The 15,984-nt window shown below is 46.5% G+C and overlaps 1 protein-coding gene across 8 annotated transcripts in view; it reads right to left on the bottom strand.

Moving 5' to 3' along the window:
* DGKI (diacylglycerol kinase iota) overlaps positions 1 to 15,984 on the bottom strand; it is a 376,642-nt gene that overhangs the window by 241,301 nt on the left and 119,357 nt on the right. Inside the window, exon 1 of one of the 8 annotated variants that reach the window (XM_088448826.1) lies at positions 1,621 to 2,150. The exons of the other annotated variants lie outside the window; for them this stretch is intronic. Within the exon in view, the coding sequence (XP_088304952.1) occupies positions 1,621 to 2,042 (422 nt within the window). The 5' untranslated portion in view covers positions 2,043 to 2,150. Of the gene's footprint in view, positions 1 to 1,620; positions 2,151 to 15,984 lie in introns of those variants that run through there. 8 annotated transcript variants of the gene reach the window in all.

Below are 15,984 nucleotides of genomic sequence, written 5' to 3'. Positions count from 1 at the left end.
TATTAATTATCAAGTTTTGAGTGACCTGATAATTCTAAATTGTTATGGCGGCAATAAGAAATTACTATCACCCGAATGTATTAGGAATCACATGCAGGATAGGAGCCCACCACTGCCATGTATTAGAAGTGAAGCGATCACTAATGTCATAATTTTCCTTCACCTTCGGGATCCCGCTACACTACTGCACATACATGGTCTGCTGACCACGCATGTGTGAGCGCCCATTGCCGGGGAGGGATCCTACAGATCCCTCTCCCAATAACTATTGAAAAATGTGGCTTATAGGCCACAATGGTTAGCGCCATCTGGAGAAGGCATTAGCTACTTTGGCCAAGCTCCGGGGTGCGAAGCATGCTGGTGCTTGGTATATTCAGTAATTAAGAGGCCTCCCATAGGGCTCTATTTATCAACATTAGTTTTACTAAAATAAAGTTAAAAAGGGTGTTTTCACACCCTTTTCACATTATATTAGTATCACCTATAGTTATTATAGGGCAATTGGAGTAGAATTCGTAAAATTATACTCCAACCCCTAAGTATCACTTATTTTTAGTAAGCAGATCGCATTTCCCATCATTGTAATGGGAAATGTGATCTGGTCAAAGCTACTAAAAATAAATTGTGAAAAAATACCGGGGAAAGCCCTGCGATAATAACGCCACCTGGAGGTGGCGTTATCCAGGGTCTCCCCTGGTTACCGGACTCCTGCTTTGCTCTAACGGGGAGAGCAGAGCCTGGAGCCGGCCCCAGTGATCAGCTGTGTGGTCTAAACATGTGGTCTAATACACTGCAAAAAAAAAATGGTTACAAAAAAAAAAAACTTACCTGAGACCGGTGATCGGGTCTCCGGGTGATGTCCTCCCTCCAGTCAGCTGGTCTCCCATCCTGCACTGGGGCCCGGTCGTCACCTGACCGGATCCCAGTGCAGGGTGGGATGTCAGCTGACCGGAGCCACGGAGGACATCACAGGAGCACCGATCACCGGAGGTAAGTGTAATTAAGGGAGGGGGGGTCGCAATCGCGTGAGGCGGGGTTTAGCAGACGCCATGCGGCGCATGCGCGGGTACTTTTTATGGTATTTTTTGCAAAAATACCGTGATAAGTGGGCGGAGGGGATTTGCAGGGACAGAGCTTTATCGCAAGCTCTGTCCCTGCAAAGGCTTTTTAGTAAATCCCTGTGATATTGCCTGAATTCGCAATGCCAATTCAGTCGGTAATATCACACTACAATCTGCAATACAAATGTGGATTGTAGTAAATAGAGCCCATAGAAACCACATTGACTGCTATGAAAATTGACGTGACCCCAAAGGTGCGCCATCACTACTGGGCAGAACAATGAGAGAGGCGACCGCACACAATGATCCTTACAAGGCAGTCGGCCATATTCAAAATCTGCTTAGGTACTCACAAGAAATTCTGTGGTATTTTCTATATATATATATATATATATACACATACACACTCACACATAAATATATATTTATATATATATATATAGTACTTGGATATAATACAATATAATTTAATTACATATATTACACCTCGCCACAAATCAGTGTTATTTCCTAATTCTTTGCTAACTGCTTCCACGAAGTCTGATAAACACCTACACACCTGGGTAGCACATCGGTGCCAGCTTCACCTTCCGAAGTGTCGCTGCTTGATGAATGAACGCTCTCCTCTCTCTCCTTCTGACGTTGTTGACTAGTGTGGTTGAGTAACTTACAATCCAGCCATATGTCCCACAGCAGGTGCTCTATACTCTGAATCTTCGCGGATTTCAATGTACATCTTTTAAGTTCTTTCACTGCAAACCGTGGGTTTACTCTAACAGGTGCTGTGCTGGACTTCCTCCGACTCTCCGCACTTTTCTTGCTTCGCCACGTCTGCATCGAAACCCTTCGCTGTGTCAGCAGTCCCAGCGAGGGGCCGCCGGCCCCTGACTTGCGCCTGACTTTACATGCACTCATGCTCACCCTCCGCTCCGATTCGGGCGGGCGAGACTTGTTGAAATGTCGATGAAAAAAGTCCTCCATGGTTGCAAAAAAGTGTGGAGGAGGAAGGGATAGGGAGATCTGGATACGCCCGTGTTTTGGGTAACCAAAGCCTCCAGCGATGTATTTGGCACACACCTACTGCACGTTGCTGGCCGACCGGTTATATGGAGCAGTTGGCTGAACATGCGAGTCTAAAGATTTGTTTCAAGGTCCCACTATTCATTTTAGCACCCAACTAAATGCAACGTCAGCACAGTTCACCTTTGCCCCACTGGCATGAATTCTTATGACAATCTCCTTACTATTGAAGTAGCACAGTGCTTAACCTGTAGTCGTTACTTTTTCAGAGTTCCAGAAAAACTCAGCTCCTGTTGAAATAAACAGGGGTAGAAAAAAAATACTGATGGAACAGGACTGGTACTGTGAAAGGGGTTGAATCAAGTTCCAGTCTTGCAAATGAAAACTATAATTGCTCTGAGATTGAGTAACACTTCCAAAACCAGAGCAGAATATGAAAATCCTCAGGTGACCTGTGCGCGGGAAGGAATATTACTATTTTTTATTTTTTTGGATCAGCTCTCCGGGGGGGCTTAAAAGCTGTAAGTTAGACAGTTTAAAGTTTAAACCCAGTTGCGCAGTTACTACTAATGGCCTCTGCTGTTGATAATGTCATTGCTACCAAAAACTGCCTTGCACGTTTTAAGGAAGAGGAAGGCACAGCAAGGCGTGTATGTGGCTGACAGCATGGGGCTCTGTAGAAGTTCAGTGCACACTTCTGGCAAGGGATTGTGATCCATGCCTATAGTGCATCCATTAGTGTGTGGACTGCATGGATGTTTAATCAGTGGACACAACCCATGACGTTATAATCCGACATAATGCTAGAATTTTGTTTTTTTCTTTGCTACTGATAGTTTGACGCAGCGAATTGTCGGAAGTGCTGAGTCCCTTCCCCGGCACCCTAGACACCTGACTACTCTCCTACAGCTAAATCCAGAACTGTATGCAAGGCGTAAAATACAGAGAACACTCTGTGAAAACAATATATCGCAACACTCTCTAAGGAAATATAACAATTAACCCAACGATAAAAATCTAAAATACATTGCTAATCGCAACCTGGGAGCCTTAAGTCTTGGTACAAATGCCCACGTGACCTCTCATTTACAGTAGGCGCCACAACTATTCTCTATGGATGTCAATGGTATCCGACAAACACACACAAGAGCACAGAACCGCGCGTGGTAAAAAAAAAAAGTCTTGCCGCTCGCCATGAAGCGAAGCTTTATGGGGAGCAGCAACCTGGCTACAAGCGTTTAAATCATCGCAGCATTGCAGAACGGTTTCCGATGCGCATTCAGTGCTGGCAAATTCCTGGGATTATCCAAGTCCTGTTACAACATCGTGGCTCAAAAGCTAAAAGGGACTTCTCTAGCCTCTTCCCAAACTGCAATGAAACAAACACATCTGTATGGATTTTTTGAGCAAAATATATTAATTGTTACCAGATCATGGTTTTTTTTCTGCGCATATTTTGAATTTTAAGGGTTAAAAAAAAATCAAAGCTTCTTCCTTAAACCGGCAAAGAGCATCACTTTACATTACTGTAGTTTGGCCGGACGAAATAACGTGTGCACCCGGCAGGTAGACGCCCCTCGAACTGACAGGTGACCCCCATGTCGACAAGTCGTGGTTCCGGTTCGTTTTATAAACTAGACATGATTCATTTCCTTGGCGGATATCCAAAGCTCTGCAATCAGGAAAGTCCACGCTCATCAGCTCGTACCAAAAGCAGTCACCATGCCAGATGGATGACAACGTTGGTACCTTCAACTAGTGGTAACGTTGGTACCTTCAACGTTGGTACCTTCAACTAATTTCTGGACCCTTGAGATGTAACGCCAGATCTTAAGCTCGCAGAGCAAATCCTTGGTGTCTTTGGCTCCCCATTGCTCCTTCATCTATGGGAATTTCAGATCAAGTTCTGGTGTTATGGACTTTCAGAAGAAGATTGACGTCAGAGTTCGCATTACGCTCTAGATGTCCTTTTGAAACGAGGGGGCTGCATACAGGCAGCTGGATGTTATTCAAGGAAGCAAAGTCCATTGGGGACAATACTTCTTCCTGGGGAATGCTGAACCTCCTGTGGATTTACTGTGGCCAGAATCTTGTACACATTCTTCCTGGTGCTCTCTGTTCCCTGATCCAACCAAGACCTCTCGTAACTTTTCTCATGCTTTCTGCCCTGACCACAGCACACTGCTCTCTCTCTCTACTTCCTCTAGAATGTGTAGCAAATTCAGTTCTGAACAGATTATATATTCCACTTCCTGCCTACAGACAAAACTGCCCATTAAATGGTGCATCAATCATATTCACATTTATTCCTAAATACGAGGATAGAATAGTTGCTATTTAGTATAGTAGGGGCCAGCAACCATTTGTGGCAGTTAAAAAACTAAGCTCAGTGTGACAGTTCTACTTTTATAAATTTACAATTTTATAATGCGTGTGTGTGTGCGCGCACTCTGTGTGTTCAGCATGTACATTCATTGCCGCATACAGCACAGAGCGGCCCCCACGTACCCTCTTCAGCATCACGTGACACATCACATCCGTGATGCTGATGAGGGAATTCATCATACAAGTGCATGCAGAACACAGAGTTGGAAGCATTACAGAGGAGCCAGTCACGGGTAAGTAAGTACTCAGGGGCACTGGGAAGGCACTGTATACCATACAGGGGGCACTGTGGGGCACAATGGGGGGGACCCATGTGGCATATAGGGGGTACTATGTGGCACATTGTGGAGGAGGGGCAATGTGTGGCATATAGGGGTACACTGTGGGGTAAGGTAAGGGGCATAGGGCCATATTCAATTTGGAGCGAAAAGTCTGTTATCGGCGATAATTTATCGCCGATGACGTCATTTTCGCCAGTTTCACTTATCCCCATATTCAATTTCAAAGATTTTTCGCAGGTGCGAAAGTCAACTGTGTCAATTTTTTTTAAATCAGCATAGGACACCCCCAAAAAAGAGGTTTAATTTTGGGAGTGAAAAAAACAATTGTTGGGGGACAGACCTTAAAACTAGTGAAATAGACTCAGGGGGGGTCCCCATGTATGCGGCAGGTGTTTTCTAGAATGCGGCTGGTTGCGGCAGGTGGATTTTTGAAGAATTTTAAAAATCACTTTAGGGACTTAAAAATATGCTTTCACCCATTTTCATGTAAATTTGATGGGACTAGTTATTTTTTCCAAAAAAACCCCCTAAGTGCTATTCTTCACCACTTCTTCAAAGCCGCATTTATGCACCTGCCACGGCTGTTTAAAAACCCCAATTACCTTCAGCAGGCCAAATCGGGGGTACCCATAGTGATCCCCCATGTCAGACCATCTACTAGGGGGTGACAGGTTGATTTCCCCAAAAGTGACAGGACTTTTCAGTTCTTACCTTTCCGCCGAGTCCCGTCTTCGCTGATAAGCAGGCACGCGCCAGATACTTTATCCCAGCAAAAATCGGCGATGATAGCGAAAAGTCCGACCTCAGACTTTTCGCCTCAAATTGAATATGGCCCATAGTGACGTGTCAATTTAATTGGAGGGGTTCCCCCACAGCTTAGTTGACCAGTGGCCCCCACAAGCATTACTCGGGGCCTGGGCTCTGGTGCAGTCTCTGTGTGGGGTTCCCCTTCTCTCACCGGCGCAGTCGTCGAGTAGACTCTGGCACTGAGAAGAGGTTCCCCCGCAATTGCAGTGCAAAATTTATATATCAGTTTACAGAGAGTGAAAAAAAAAGACAGAGAGAGCGCTTTTTTGGAGGCGCTTTTTGTTAGTGGATGGGCAAGCAGCCATTTCTACTCTACACTTGAATTTTGCGTCAGCTCCAAGCTGGCACAGATCACCACAGTACCCTCACCGGTGTTAAAAGTTACCACTAAAAAACGAAGCAAACGGGGAGATGTATCAAAGCTTGGAGAGAAATAAAGTACCAACCAATCAGCTTCTAAAGCTGGATACACATTAGCGATGGTCGTCTCGATTTCCCTTGAACTCCCGGAAAACGATATAGTGCATACACACTGTGCAATCTTTCAAATGAGGAACGATATGTCTTGCATCATTCGGTCATCAGATCGGTCATCAGATCAGATCGATGATTTAAACGATTTGACATTCCGATCCGTCGGAAAACTACAAATCGTGTAAAAAATCATCTAGTGTATTACCCAGCTTAGCTGTCATGTTATAGGCTGGGTGTGTTAAAAAAAAATAAAGTAGGAGCTGATTGGTTGGTACTTTATCTCCCTCCTTCACTTCATCCCTCTCCAAGCTTTGATAAATATCCCCCTCTCTTCCGTCACCTCTCACCTTTCGCAGGGCCGAAACTAGGATCTCTGTCACCCGGGGCAAAGCAGTATTTGCCGCCCCCCCCCCCTCTCTGACGAGCAACCCCATTTTTGAAGAGCGCATGACTTGCAGAAACAACCTCCCTCCGGACTGCAGGACACTGTGGCCTGCAGGTGGTATGGCGGTACAAGCTCCAAAAAGTGGGACTGTCCCGCTGAAATGAGACAGTTGGGAGGTATGCAAAATATAATGTATATATATAATATATAAAAAATTCCTTTACAGAAAAATGTCAGCAATGAAGAAACACTTGCTGACAAATTTAATAAATAGTTTGTTTTCTATTCTACAAACTGGTGAGTGCGGCCTATTTTTGATATATATATATATATAGTCAGGTGCATAAATATTGGGACATTGACAGAATTTTCATATTTTGGCCTCTATTCACCACCACAATGGCTTTGAAATGAAACAAACAAGATGTGATTTAACTGCAGACTTTCAGATTTAATTTGAGGGTAATTACATCCAAATCAGATAAACGGTGTAGGAATTACAACGGTTTCTATATGTGCCTCCCACTTTTTAAGGGGCCAAAAGTAATGGGACAAACTAAACAATCCTAAATCTAACTTTCACTTTTTAATACTTTGTTGCAAATCCTTTGCAGGCAATTACAGCCTGAAGTCTGGAACGCATAGACATCACCAGACGCTGGGTTTCATCCCTGGTGATGTTCTGCCAGGCCTCTACTGCAAATGTCTTCCGGGTCTTTTGGTGTTGCTGAGCTCTCCGATGCATTCTTTCTTTTTAAGAATGTTCAAACAGTTGATTTGGCCACACCTAATGTTTTTGCTATCTCTCTGATGGGGTTGTTATGACTTTTCAGCCTAATGATGGCTTGCTTCACTGATAGTGACAGCTCTTTGGATCTCATATTGAGAGTCGACAGCAACTGATTCCAAATGCAAATGTCACACCTAGAATCAACTCCAGACCTTTTACCTGTTAATTGATAATGAAATAATGAGGGAATAGCCCACACCAGTCCATGAAATAGCTTTTGAGTTGATAGTCCCATTACTTTTGGCTCCTTAAAAAGTGGGAGGCACATATAGAAACCGTTGTAATTCCTACACCGTTCACCAGATTTGGATGTAATTACCCTCAAATTAAATCTGAAAGTCTGCAGTTAAAGCACATCTTGTTTGTTTCATTTCAAAGCCATTGTGGTGGTGAATAGAGGCCAAAATATGAAAATTCTGTCAATGTCCCAATATTTATGCACCTGACTGTATATGCACACACACATATATATATAATATATATATATATATATATATATATATATACACACACACACACTCAGAAATAAAAAGCTATAATTTACTATTTGCAGGTGCAGGCAGCGCTGGGATGGGCTGGAAGGGGCCAGTGAGGGAGGCTCTTCTCCACTGGCTACCATGGTCTTTATGCTTGGACTTCAGACTCCCGACGGTGCCGTGGAAACAGCAGGAAGTGCGGAGTCGCACCAACTTAGAGAAGAGGCGCCGGGGTGTCATGAGGGGAGGGACGTCCTCTACCTCTCCTCCGACCCGACTGCCTCCTAGCTTCTCCTGTGGCAGCCACCAGCATGCCTTGCTTGCTTGTGTTATTGACACTGGCCGCAAGTCCCTTTATTGCGGCGGGCTCCAGTGCAATGCATTGGCTGCACCGCCGCTAGTTCCTCATGATCCTGGAGCGGCCCTGCAGCACCCCCTCAAATCTGTCACACGGTGCACACGCACCCCTAGCCCCCCCCTAGTTGCGGCCCTGCCTTTCGCCGTCTATTCTGCTCCTTTAACTTTGGCTTATGTTTCCTGGAGAGGGAGGGGGAGCACAGCCTGTGTGCGGGTGTCTGCCCACATTGAGCCTAATTTGTGGCATATTTAAGGCATCCTTGCCAACTCTCCCTCATTGTCAGGGAGACTCCCTGACATAGTAGCAATCTCCCTGTCTCCCTGAAGAGTCTACCAATCTCCCTGATTACACCTTACCCCCATTATGTAGCTGTTATATTAATAAAAAAAACAGAGATCTATACATTCAAATGGGATCAATAGTATAATGTCCCTGCATTGGTTATAGGACACATGATCCCTATGGCTACATGTATTTCCTGAAAAATATCAGTGTGTTTTCATCAACAAATAGACCTTACTTAGGGGCCCATTCATGATGGTAATTATCGGGGTCCCAATTGACCCCAATAATTAATAATCTAACTCGCCATGGCTCCCGGAGCAATTAATTATTGCTCTGGCGCAGTGACAGCTGATGCGAAATCAACTGTCTCCGCAAGTGAATTCACTGCCTCTGTCGGAGCAGTGATGGGACTGCGCATGCGCAACCCTACAGGTAACGCATGCGCACAAGCACCCCGATGTTCGGCAGAAGGAGCCGGACAGGGGCGGTGGGATCCAAAAGGATCCCTCATCGCAACCCAGACCTCCTTCCCATAGGGAAAGAGCGGGTTGCAATCAGGCCCGCTGAGAGCTGCAGCGGGCCCAGGTAATAGGGGGCATGGCCTAATCGCGGGAGGCGTGGCCACGCCTCCTTCCCAAAAAAAAGATATGCGGCGCTGCGTGCTGGGGAGGGGGGGCGCACTGTGCCCCCTCAGCCCTGCTCAAAGCCAGGGGGGGGCGCGATCTGTGTGCTGGGCTGCTGTGTGTGAGGGAGGGGGAGCGGCACCGGACCCGGGCCCCCGCCGGGCCCCTCAGGAAGCCCGGGCCTCGGTAATCTGTACCCGCTCCCCCCCCCTCTCGGCGCCCCTGGTTGCGATCCCGGGGCCGGAGCATTCGCCATCACGCTGTCAAGCTCCGAAACTATATATATATTTTTTTTTATTTCTTTTATTCATCAGAGCAATAATATAACATATATTTTACAAAAAATAATGGTACTATATAATAAATAGAACAAAGGCCCATTAAAGGCAATAGTATACAAATAGTACAAAATAGATACATAAAAATATTGGCCCTCATTCTGAGGCGGTCGCAAGAAGCGAGCGCTCACTCTGAATGAGGGCGGCCGCTTGACTTTTCAAGTGCGGCCTCCTGATCGCTAGCTAAGCTATGGGTTACCACCCACAGCTTCAGCGACCGACCAGGTTGATGGTCGCGATGGTCAAGACCATTGCGACCATCTGGGCTTGCGACGAGACCCTAAGTTTGGGTCTCAGCCTCCGCAAGCCCCAGGGAGCTTCCTGCTCTGATGTCAGTGCGGCCGCCAACAAAACGGCAGGCGTTCCTTCCGTTTGGGAAACCCCCTCCCCCTGCCCCGCCTACAAAGCGGGTCGAGCTGTCGGTCAACATCGACAGCCGCCCCTTTTGTAGTGAGCTCCGGAGCGAGAGAATTTCTCTCTCGCTCTGGGGCTTGCGCACGCGCAGTGCAGCCGCTGCACGTGCGCAGGGCCTAAACATCGACCCAGTTGCGAGCGCTCATCGCTTGCGACCGGGTCTGAATGAGGTCCATTGTCTTCGCAAAAACAATCAAACTAATGTAAACATGGCAAGCACCCCCCTCAAAAAAAAGGTAATATCCAACAAAATTAAACAAAGAAAAAGAGCCAGATTCCGTCTCAACCTGTAACAGGGAGCGTAACAGGCGGATCATCCAATAAAATTCTGTTTTCATACCAAGATGTATTTCTGAAGCATGAATGGATTTGGCGTCGTAATTCCATCGTAAAGGAGTCTATAAAGCCTTCCCACAGCTGAAAAAAAGCGGCTGTCTTAAGGCCCCCATACATCAGCAATCTGAAAACCACAATTGAACAATTTGAAGATTTATTGCCCGATCTTAGGATTTCCCAATCGAGCAATCTGCGCCCATACACTACAGATCTTTTTCAGTGATTTGCAGATAGATTGCAGCAAACACAGATCTGGCAATCTTGAAAGGCCCATCATTTTGCTAGAAACGGTCTGCAAATCTGCTGATCACCCCCATACACTAGCAATCTACAGCCCCAATCCATCTGTGAAATCCAACATGTTGGACAATCTGATTAAACAATTCCAATCACTTTTTGGTTGCAATCTGCGATCTGTGAAGCCCATACATTGCAGATTTTTATACACAATCATCTGCAAATTGCACGATTGCTGCAATCCATCTCTGATGTATGGGGGCCTTTAGTCTCCTTATGTAGTGTGGTCTCCAGCCAATCCATTTGAAAAGCAAAAAGCAATTTAGCCCAAAATAAAGGAACGGATGGGGGATCTGCATGGGTCCACATCTGCAATATACACTTACGACCCACCGCAGATATAATCAATAATAGTTGTTTACTAGTTTTTTATGTGGCGGGAAAGAACGGCAGGTCACCAGTCCGGGTGCAATTATGATTTAAGGGCGCTCCCTTCTGTTGACTGGTAGTTGGCTGTACCAACCTAACGGGGGGCAGTATCACCACCTAAACGGGTGGGAAGTCAAGATGGGGGTGAGCGTTACCTTTTGTTGTTGACATGATTTACACAGGGTTGCCTACCTTTAATATTCTCTTCCCGGGAGAAGCCCGGGTTAGAGAAGCAGCAGGGTGCCAACGGGGGCGGGGCTTGATGAGTCGCGCCATTAAGCCCCGCCCCCTCGTGGTAAAATTGCCACGATTGGGCACAATTTACATAGGGGGCGGTGCCAAATGCTGTGATTCATGCAGAATCACAGCTTAAGCCCCGCCCCCTTCACGGAGACCCGCGATTGCCGCGGGTATTCTCCTAATTCTGCCCACTTCACTAGGAAGTGGGCAGAATGCGGGAGAATTGCCTACCCTTCCGGGGGTGCGGGGGGTTACCCGAAAAATCGGGAGCCTCCCGCGAAAACCGGGAGGGTAGGCATGTATGGATTTACATGGTTATGTGTATGCACTCTGGGCGATCTACGCCTGCTATGCCTTTTGTTGTTTGTGTGTGGGCATAGCAGATTTGGCTGATTTCTGGCCGTCCTTTCTTTGCCACCATACATCCTTAAATAAATAATAAATAAATAATAATTATTATTGCTCCAATAAATCGCCATCAAGTTATCTGCCAAATCCACGTCTCAGTGTCTTTATTTTATCTTAGTATGATAAGTGGTTTGCACACATGACAACACCTCATCCGATAGAAGGTTTAATGTAATGTTGACCATTTTGCACAACGCAGATCTAAAGATTTCTTCAACTTTAAGCGGCATATTTATTATAATATGCACCCAGCCACCGAAAATGAAGAATCATTATTGCTGCACACTGTATCACGGCAATACGTTTTTGTTTTTTTTGCTTAGATGTATTCAGGAACATCGTCTGCAATAAGATCTGGTCCCAGCAATCAGTATGAAGTAAAGCGACTGCATATACGTACGCATGTTTATACGTTCACGCTCGTCTTTCCAGCTGCGCGTTTGGAAAAGGCCGCAATGCGCATTGGGATCTCCTGCAGCCCACGAATCCTCTCCGGCCAGACTGCCCCACTGCAGCTAAGGGGCGGCATTAGTCAACGCATGCGAGATACGCAAAGCTCCGCTTTGGAGATCTTGTTAAATATCGTCCCTATAGAAATCTATGGGGACAACTGATTTCTATATTAGTACATTTTAGGGATACTTAATTCTGCCCTTAAACATGCAGTCCGCATAATTTTACGGAGGAATTGATTCATAAATAGGACCCTTAGTGGCAGAGTTGTCTCAGGAGAGCGTATAGTACGCTAGCTCCATGATGTATGCAGGGCAGACCTTGCATTGGTGCAAAATAATAGCATTTTGTTGTGTGCGTTGGGAGGGCTTTATAAATAGGTCCCCTATAGAGCAAAATCTGCTTTGGATGAGTGCGTAACGGGTTAATCTGATCTGTGTCTATTTTCCCGGCTCCTATCGCATTCGGGGGAGAGCATGCCGATCTGTGATGCAATTTATCTTGGCCTAGTTAAGGCTGCCAGACTACATACGCCTGGTTCCTACAGGAGCTGCCCTGCATCTCTCATTTCCTGTTAGAGTCTGGGTGTGAGTGTGTGTGTGTGGTGTGTGCGCGCGCGCGTGTGTGTGTGTGTGTGAGAGTGAGTGTGTGTGTGTGGTGTGTGTGCGGTGTGTGTGTGTGTGTGGTGTGTGTGTGTGTGGTGTGTGTGCGATGTGTGTGTGTAGTGTGCATGTGTGGTGTGCATGTGTGGGGTGTGTGTGTGGGGTGTGTGTGTGTGTGGTGTGCATGTGTGGTGTGCATGTGTGGGGTGTGTGTGTGTGGGGTGTGTGTGTGTGTGAGAGTGAGTGTGTGTGTGTGTGTGTATGGTGTGCATGTGTGGTGTGTGTGTGAGTGAATGTGTGTGTGTGGTGTGTGCGTGTGGTGTGCATGTGTGGTATGTGTGTATGGTGTGCATGTGTGGTGTGAGTGTGTGAGTGAATGTGTGTGTGTGGTGTGTGCGGTGTGTGCGTGTGGTGTGCATGTTTGGGTTGTGTGTGTATGGTGTATGTGTGTGTGTGGTGTGTGTGTGTGTGGTCTGTGTGTGTGGTGTGTGCGTGCGCGCACGCGTGTGTGTGTGAGAGTGAGTGTGTGTGTGCGGTGTGTGTGTGGTGTGCATGTGTGGGGTGTGTGTGTGTGTGGTGTGTGTGTGGTGTGTGTGTGTGTAGTGATCTGACAGCTTGTTAATTATTATTATTATTATTATCATTATTATTATTATTATCATTATTATTATTATTATTATTACACACCTCCGCCCTAAAAAAAATACTGATAAACCAGCGCATGTCGGCAGCTTAGCAGGCCGGGAGGAAACAATCTCGCCACAGACAAATAGTTAAACAATCAGCGCTGCTTCGCACAGGTATTTTTTTTTCCGTCCGTACCAAGGCCTGCGAGCGTGACAACGTGCTATCAGCCAATGAGGTATCCGTTTCACATGGAAAGCCATAAATGCCACCCAGGTCACACAAGGTCTGACAGGAGACCCTGCCCCACTTCAGAAATGATGTCACCTATAGAAAAGGATACCAAGCTTGGGCCCATTTTGGCCACGTGCTCAGGACATCTGCCATAGCTGTGCCAACTAAGGTGACACAAAAGTCATTGCCCACTCCCCACCTACCTACTGTAAGCCTCCACCTATTCTGTGATGTTAGCTTTCCTCTGGCCTGTGTACTAAATTGGTTCAGAGAATATTAATCCCTATGCTATACGCATACATCATTTCCGTATATAACAGTGTACCGCTGCCATAAACCAGAATGGGGCATGCGGCATGAGGCCGCGCACTATTTCAGTTGGTATTGGGTGCCCTCAATAATAAATCCACTGTAATTATGACCAATCAAAACATATATTTTTGGGGGAGAGGACCCTATTACGTGACAAAGTAATACATATCTTTAATGTGGCTCTATATTATATTCTGCATGCAGCTTTAGCAATCTTGCCGCAGCATCGGATCAAATGCATGAACATCGGACATCCGATGTTACTCAGGATGTCCTGTGACATCACGCTGCCGGGGCCGGTGACGCTGCGTCCTGCCACCATCTTCGGCACAGCCAGAAAATGGGGCTGACGCACCCCGGTTTATTGGAAAGCTGCCCGTCGCCGCCCCCAAACGCCAGCAGCACGTCAGTCACGCTGCAGCTTTTGGGATACTGCGAGCGACATCGCATCCCCAGATCAGCGGCATGCGCAGATCATCGAAAATCGGATATCGATCCGCCCTAAATCACTGAATCAGTCCCAATGTCTTTGTCAATGTTTGTTACAAGTGGATACGCAAGTAATTTGTTCTTTAACTGTAGAGAAATCAGAATCTTACTTTATCAGCCATTAACCAAACCTAATGTAGGGTTTTCATGCCCGTATTCAGCACAGACGCCTCTTATTCCACACAGTATGGGAGCAATTTAATATTCCGCTTTAAGTGGCTGTCTGGAAGATTAAATAATACAACAATGCCGACTCTCCTAATGACACGTTTCTCTCCTAGAGCTTTCACACCTATTACTGCAAAATGCATGTATAATTTATCTAAGCACTGCTAATAGTGAAAATAGTGTCTGTAATACAACTCATTACAGAGCCTCATGAGTACAGTCAGGTCCATATTTAACACCGTGAGCATAAATCGTCCTGACAGAACAGACCACGGGTAGATTTAAAGTTTACCTGTCACCTACACACGGTGCTGGCAGACAAAACAATATTTATGCAGGATGCAAACCTATAAGTTTACTAGGGACATTACGGTGGCATGAGGCACTTTCCAAAGGCTCACTCTTATGGATACAGGTCAGCCTACAAAATGGCTGCCGTCACTGGGTGTGCAAACGATGCAATAAAGTGGCTGAAGCACGGAGCAAAACTCGCCCCGGAGACCTCACATTTCTTGATTTGGGCCGGTGCACCTATATTTCTGTCAAACTCCTTAGGTGTAAGATGGCAGCCGTTGCGTTAAGTGGTTTTTCCTTGCTTGTGCAGCAGTGGAGCTCTGTACAAAAAGCCACAGATTACACTAAACCGAACACTAATTTAGGAGGGAAAATGGATGAAAGTGGCTGTGGTAAAGTTAAGACTTTGGCTCATTTTTTAACCTCCCTGAGGGAACTTCTGGTAATATGACTCGTGGCTCCTTGTGGCGGGTTCATGGTGACGTGGATTCTGCCCAGATGTGTTTAGAAGAGACCCAGCACGTTCCAGTAGGAAGCTGGTAGCCTCCGAGGCACAGGGGGCTCCGGATAAACTTAGATTTTTTTTGCTGCCTCATCTCTAGGGGAATCAGGAGCTCATTCAGAGCCGGTCGCTAGCAAGCGGCCGCTCGTTGCAGACGATGTTCACTAATGTGCGTATGCGTGTAGTTCGCAGTGCGCGTGCGCAAACTAGTACAAGCGATCGCAAATTTCTCGCTTGCCCTGCATAGACTGTCCAGTGCAATGAGTGACAGGAGAAGCCGTTTGTGGGTGGTAACAGGGGCAGTCCAGTAGTAACGGGGGAGTGGAGTTGCAGACGCAGGCGTGCCAGAGTGTTTTCTCGCTGTTTCTGGGGCGTGCATAATTAACAGGCAGCGTCATAGTACACGTCACCTGGTTGATTTTTACACTGAAGTGCTCACAGTGCTTGTGGTAGGGTACAGTCAACCGCAAGCGCTGCGGTCAGATTCGATGGATCCCGATGTACCGATGGTTGTATATACTTCCTGGAGATGACGTACGCTAGTGGGCGGCTAAAGCCAGGCTGGTGGGCGTCTATAAACCCAAAATGATCGCTCGCCAAAATATAGTGGGCGTGCTTATGCCTTGCCGTGCGAGCGGCTGCCTTGACATCACTTAGCTGAATTTCCATACGCTGGGAGCGAACGATCGCATCTAGCGAACGGGTCTGAATCAGGCCCTCAGTCTGATCAGACTTGGGTTACTTTTTACTGTAGAAGGGGTACCCTAAACTTGCTGTCCCCCTGTAATAGCAACCTAGGTTGTCAATCACTGTGGCTTCTGGTGACTGTGATTCACCTCCTGACTAGGGGGCGGTTCACAGAAGCCAATAAACCTACCAGGTAAAAATTACATATTCATGTCATTTTTTTTTTTTTTTGAGTGTAAGCGGAAACCAACGCAAACACAGTTAGAACATAC

Source organism: Taudactylus pleione, unplaced genomic scaffold, assembly GCF_031769625.1.
Source record: "Taudactylus pleione unplaced genomic scaffold, aTauple2 ptg000465l, whole genome shotgun sequence".
NCBI lineage: Eukaryota > Metazoa > Chordata > Amphibia > Anura > Myobatrachidae > Taudactylus > Taudactylus pleione.
This window is presented reverse-complemented; position numbering and strand designations above follow the sequence as displayed.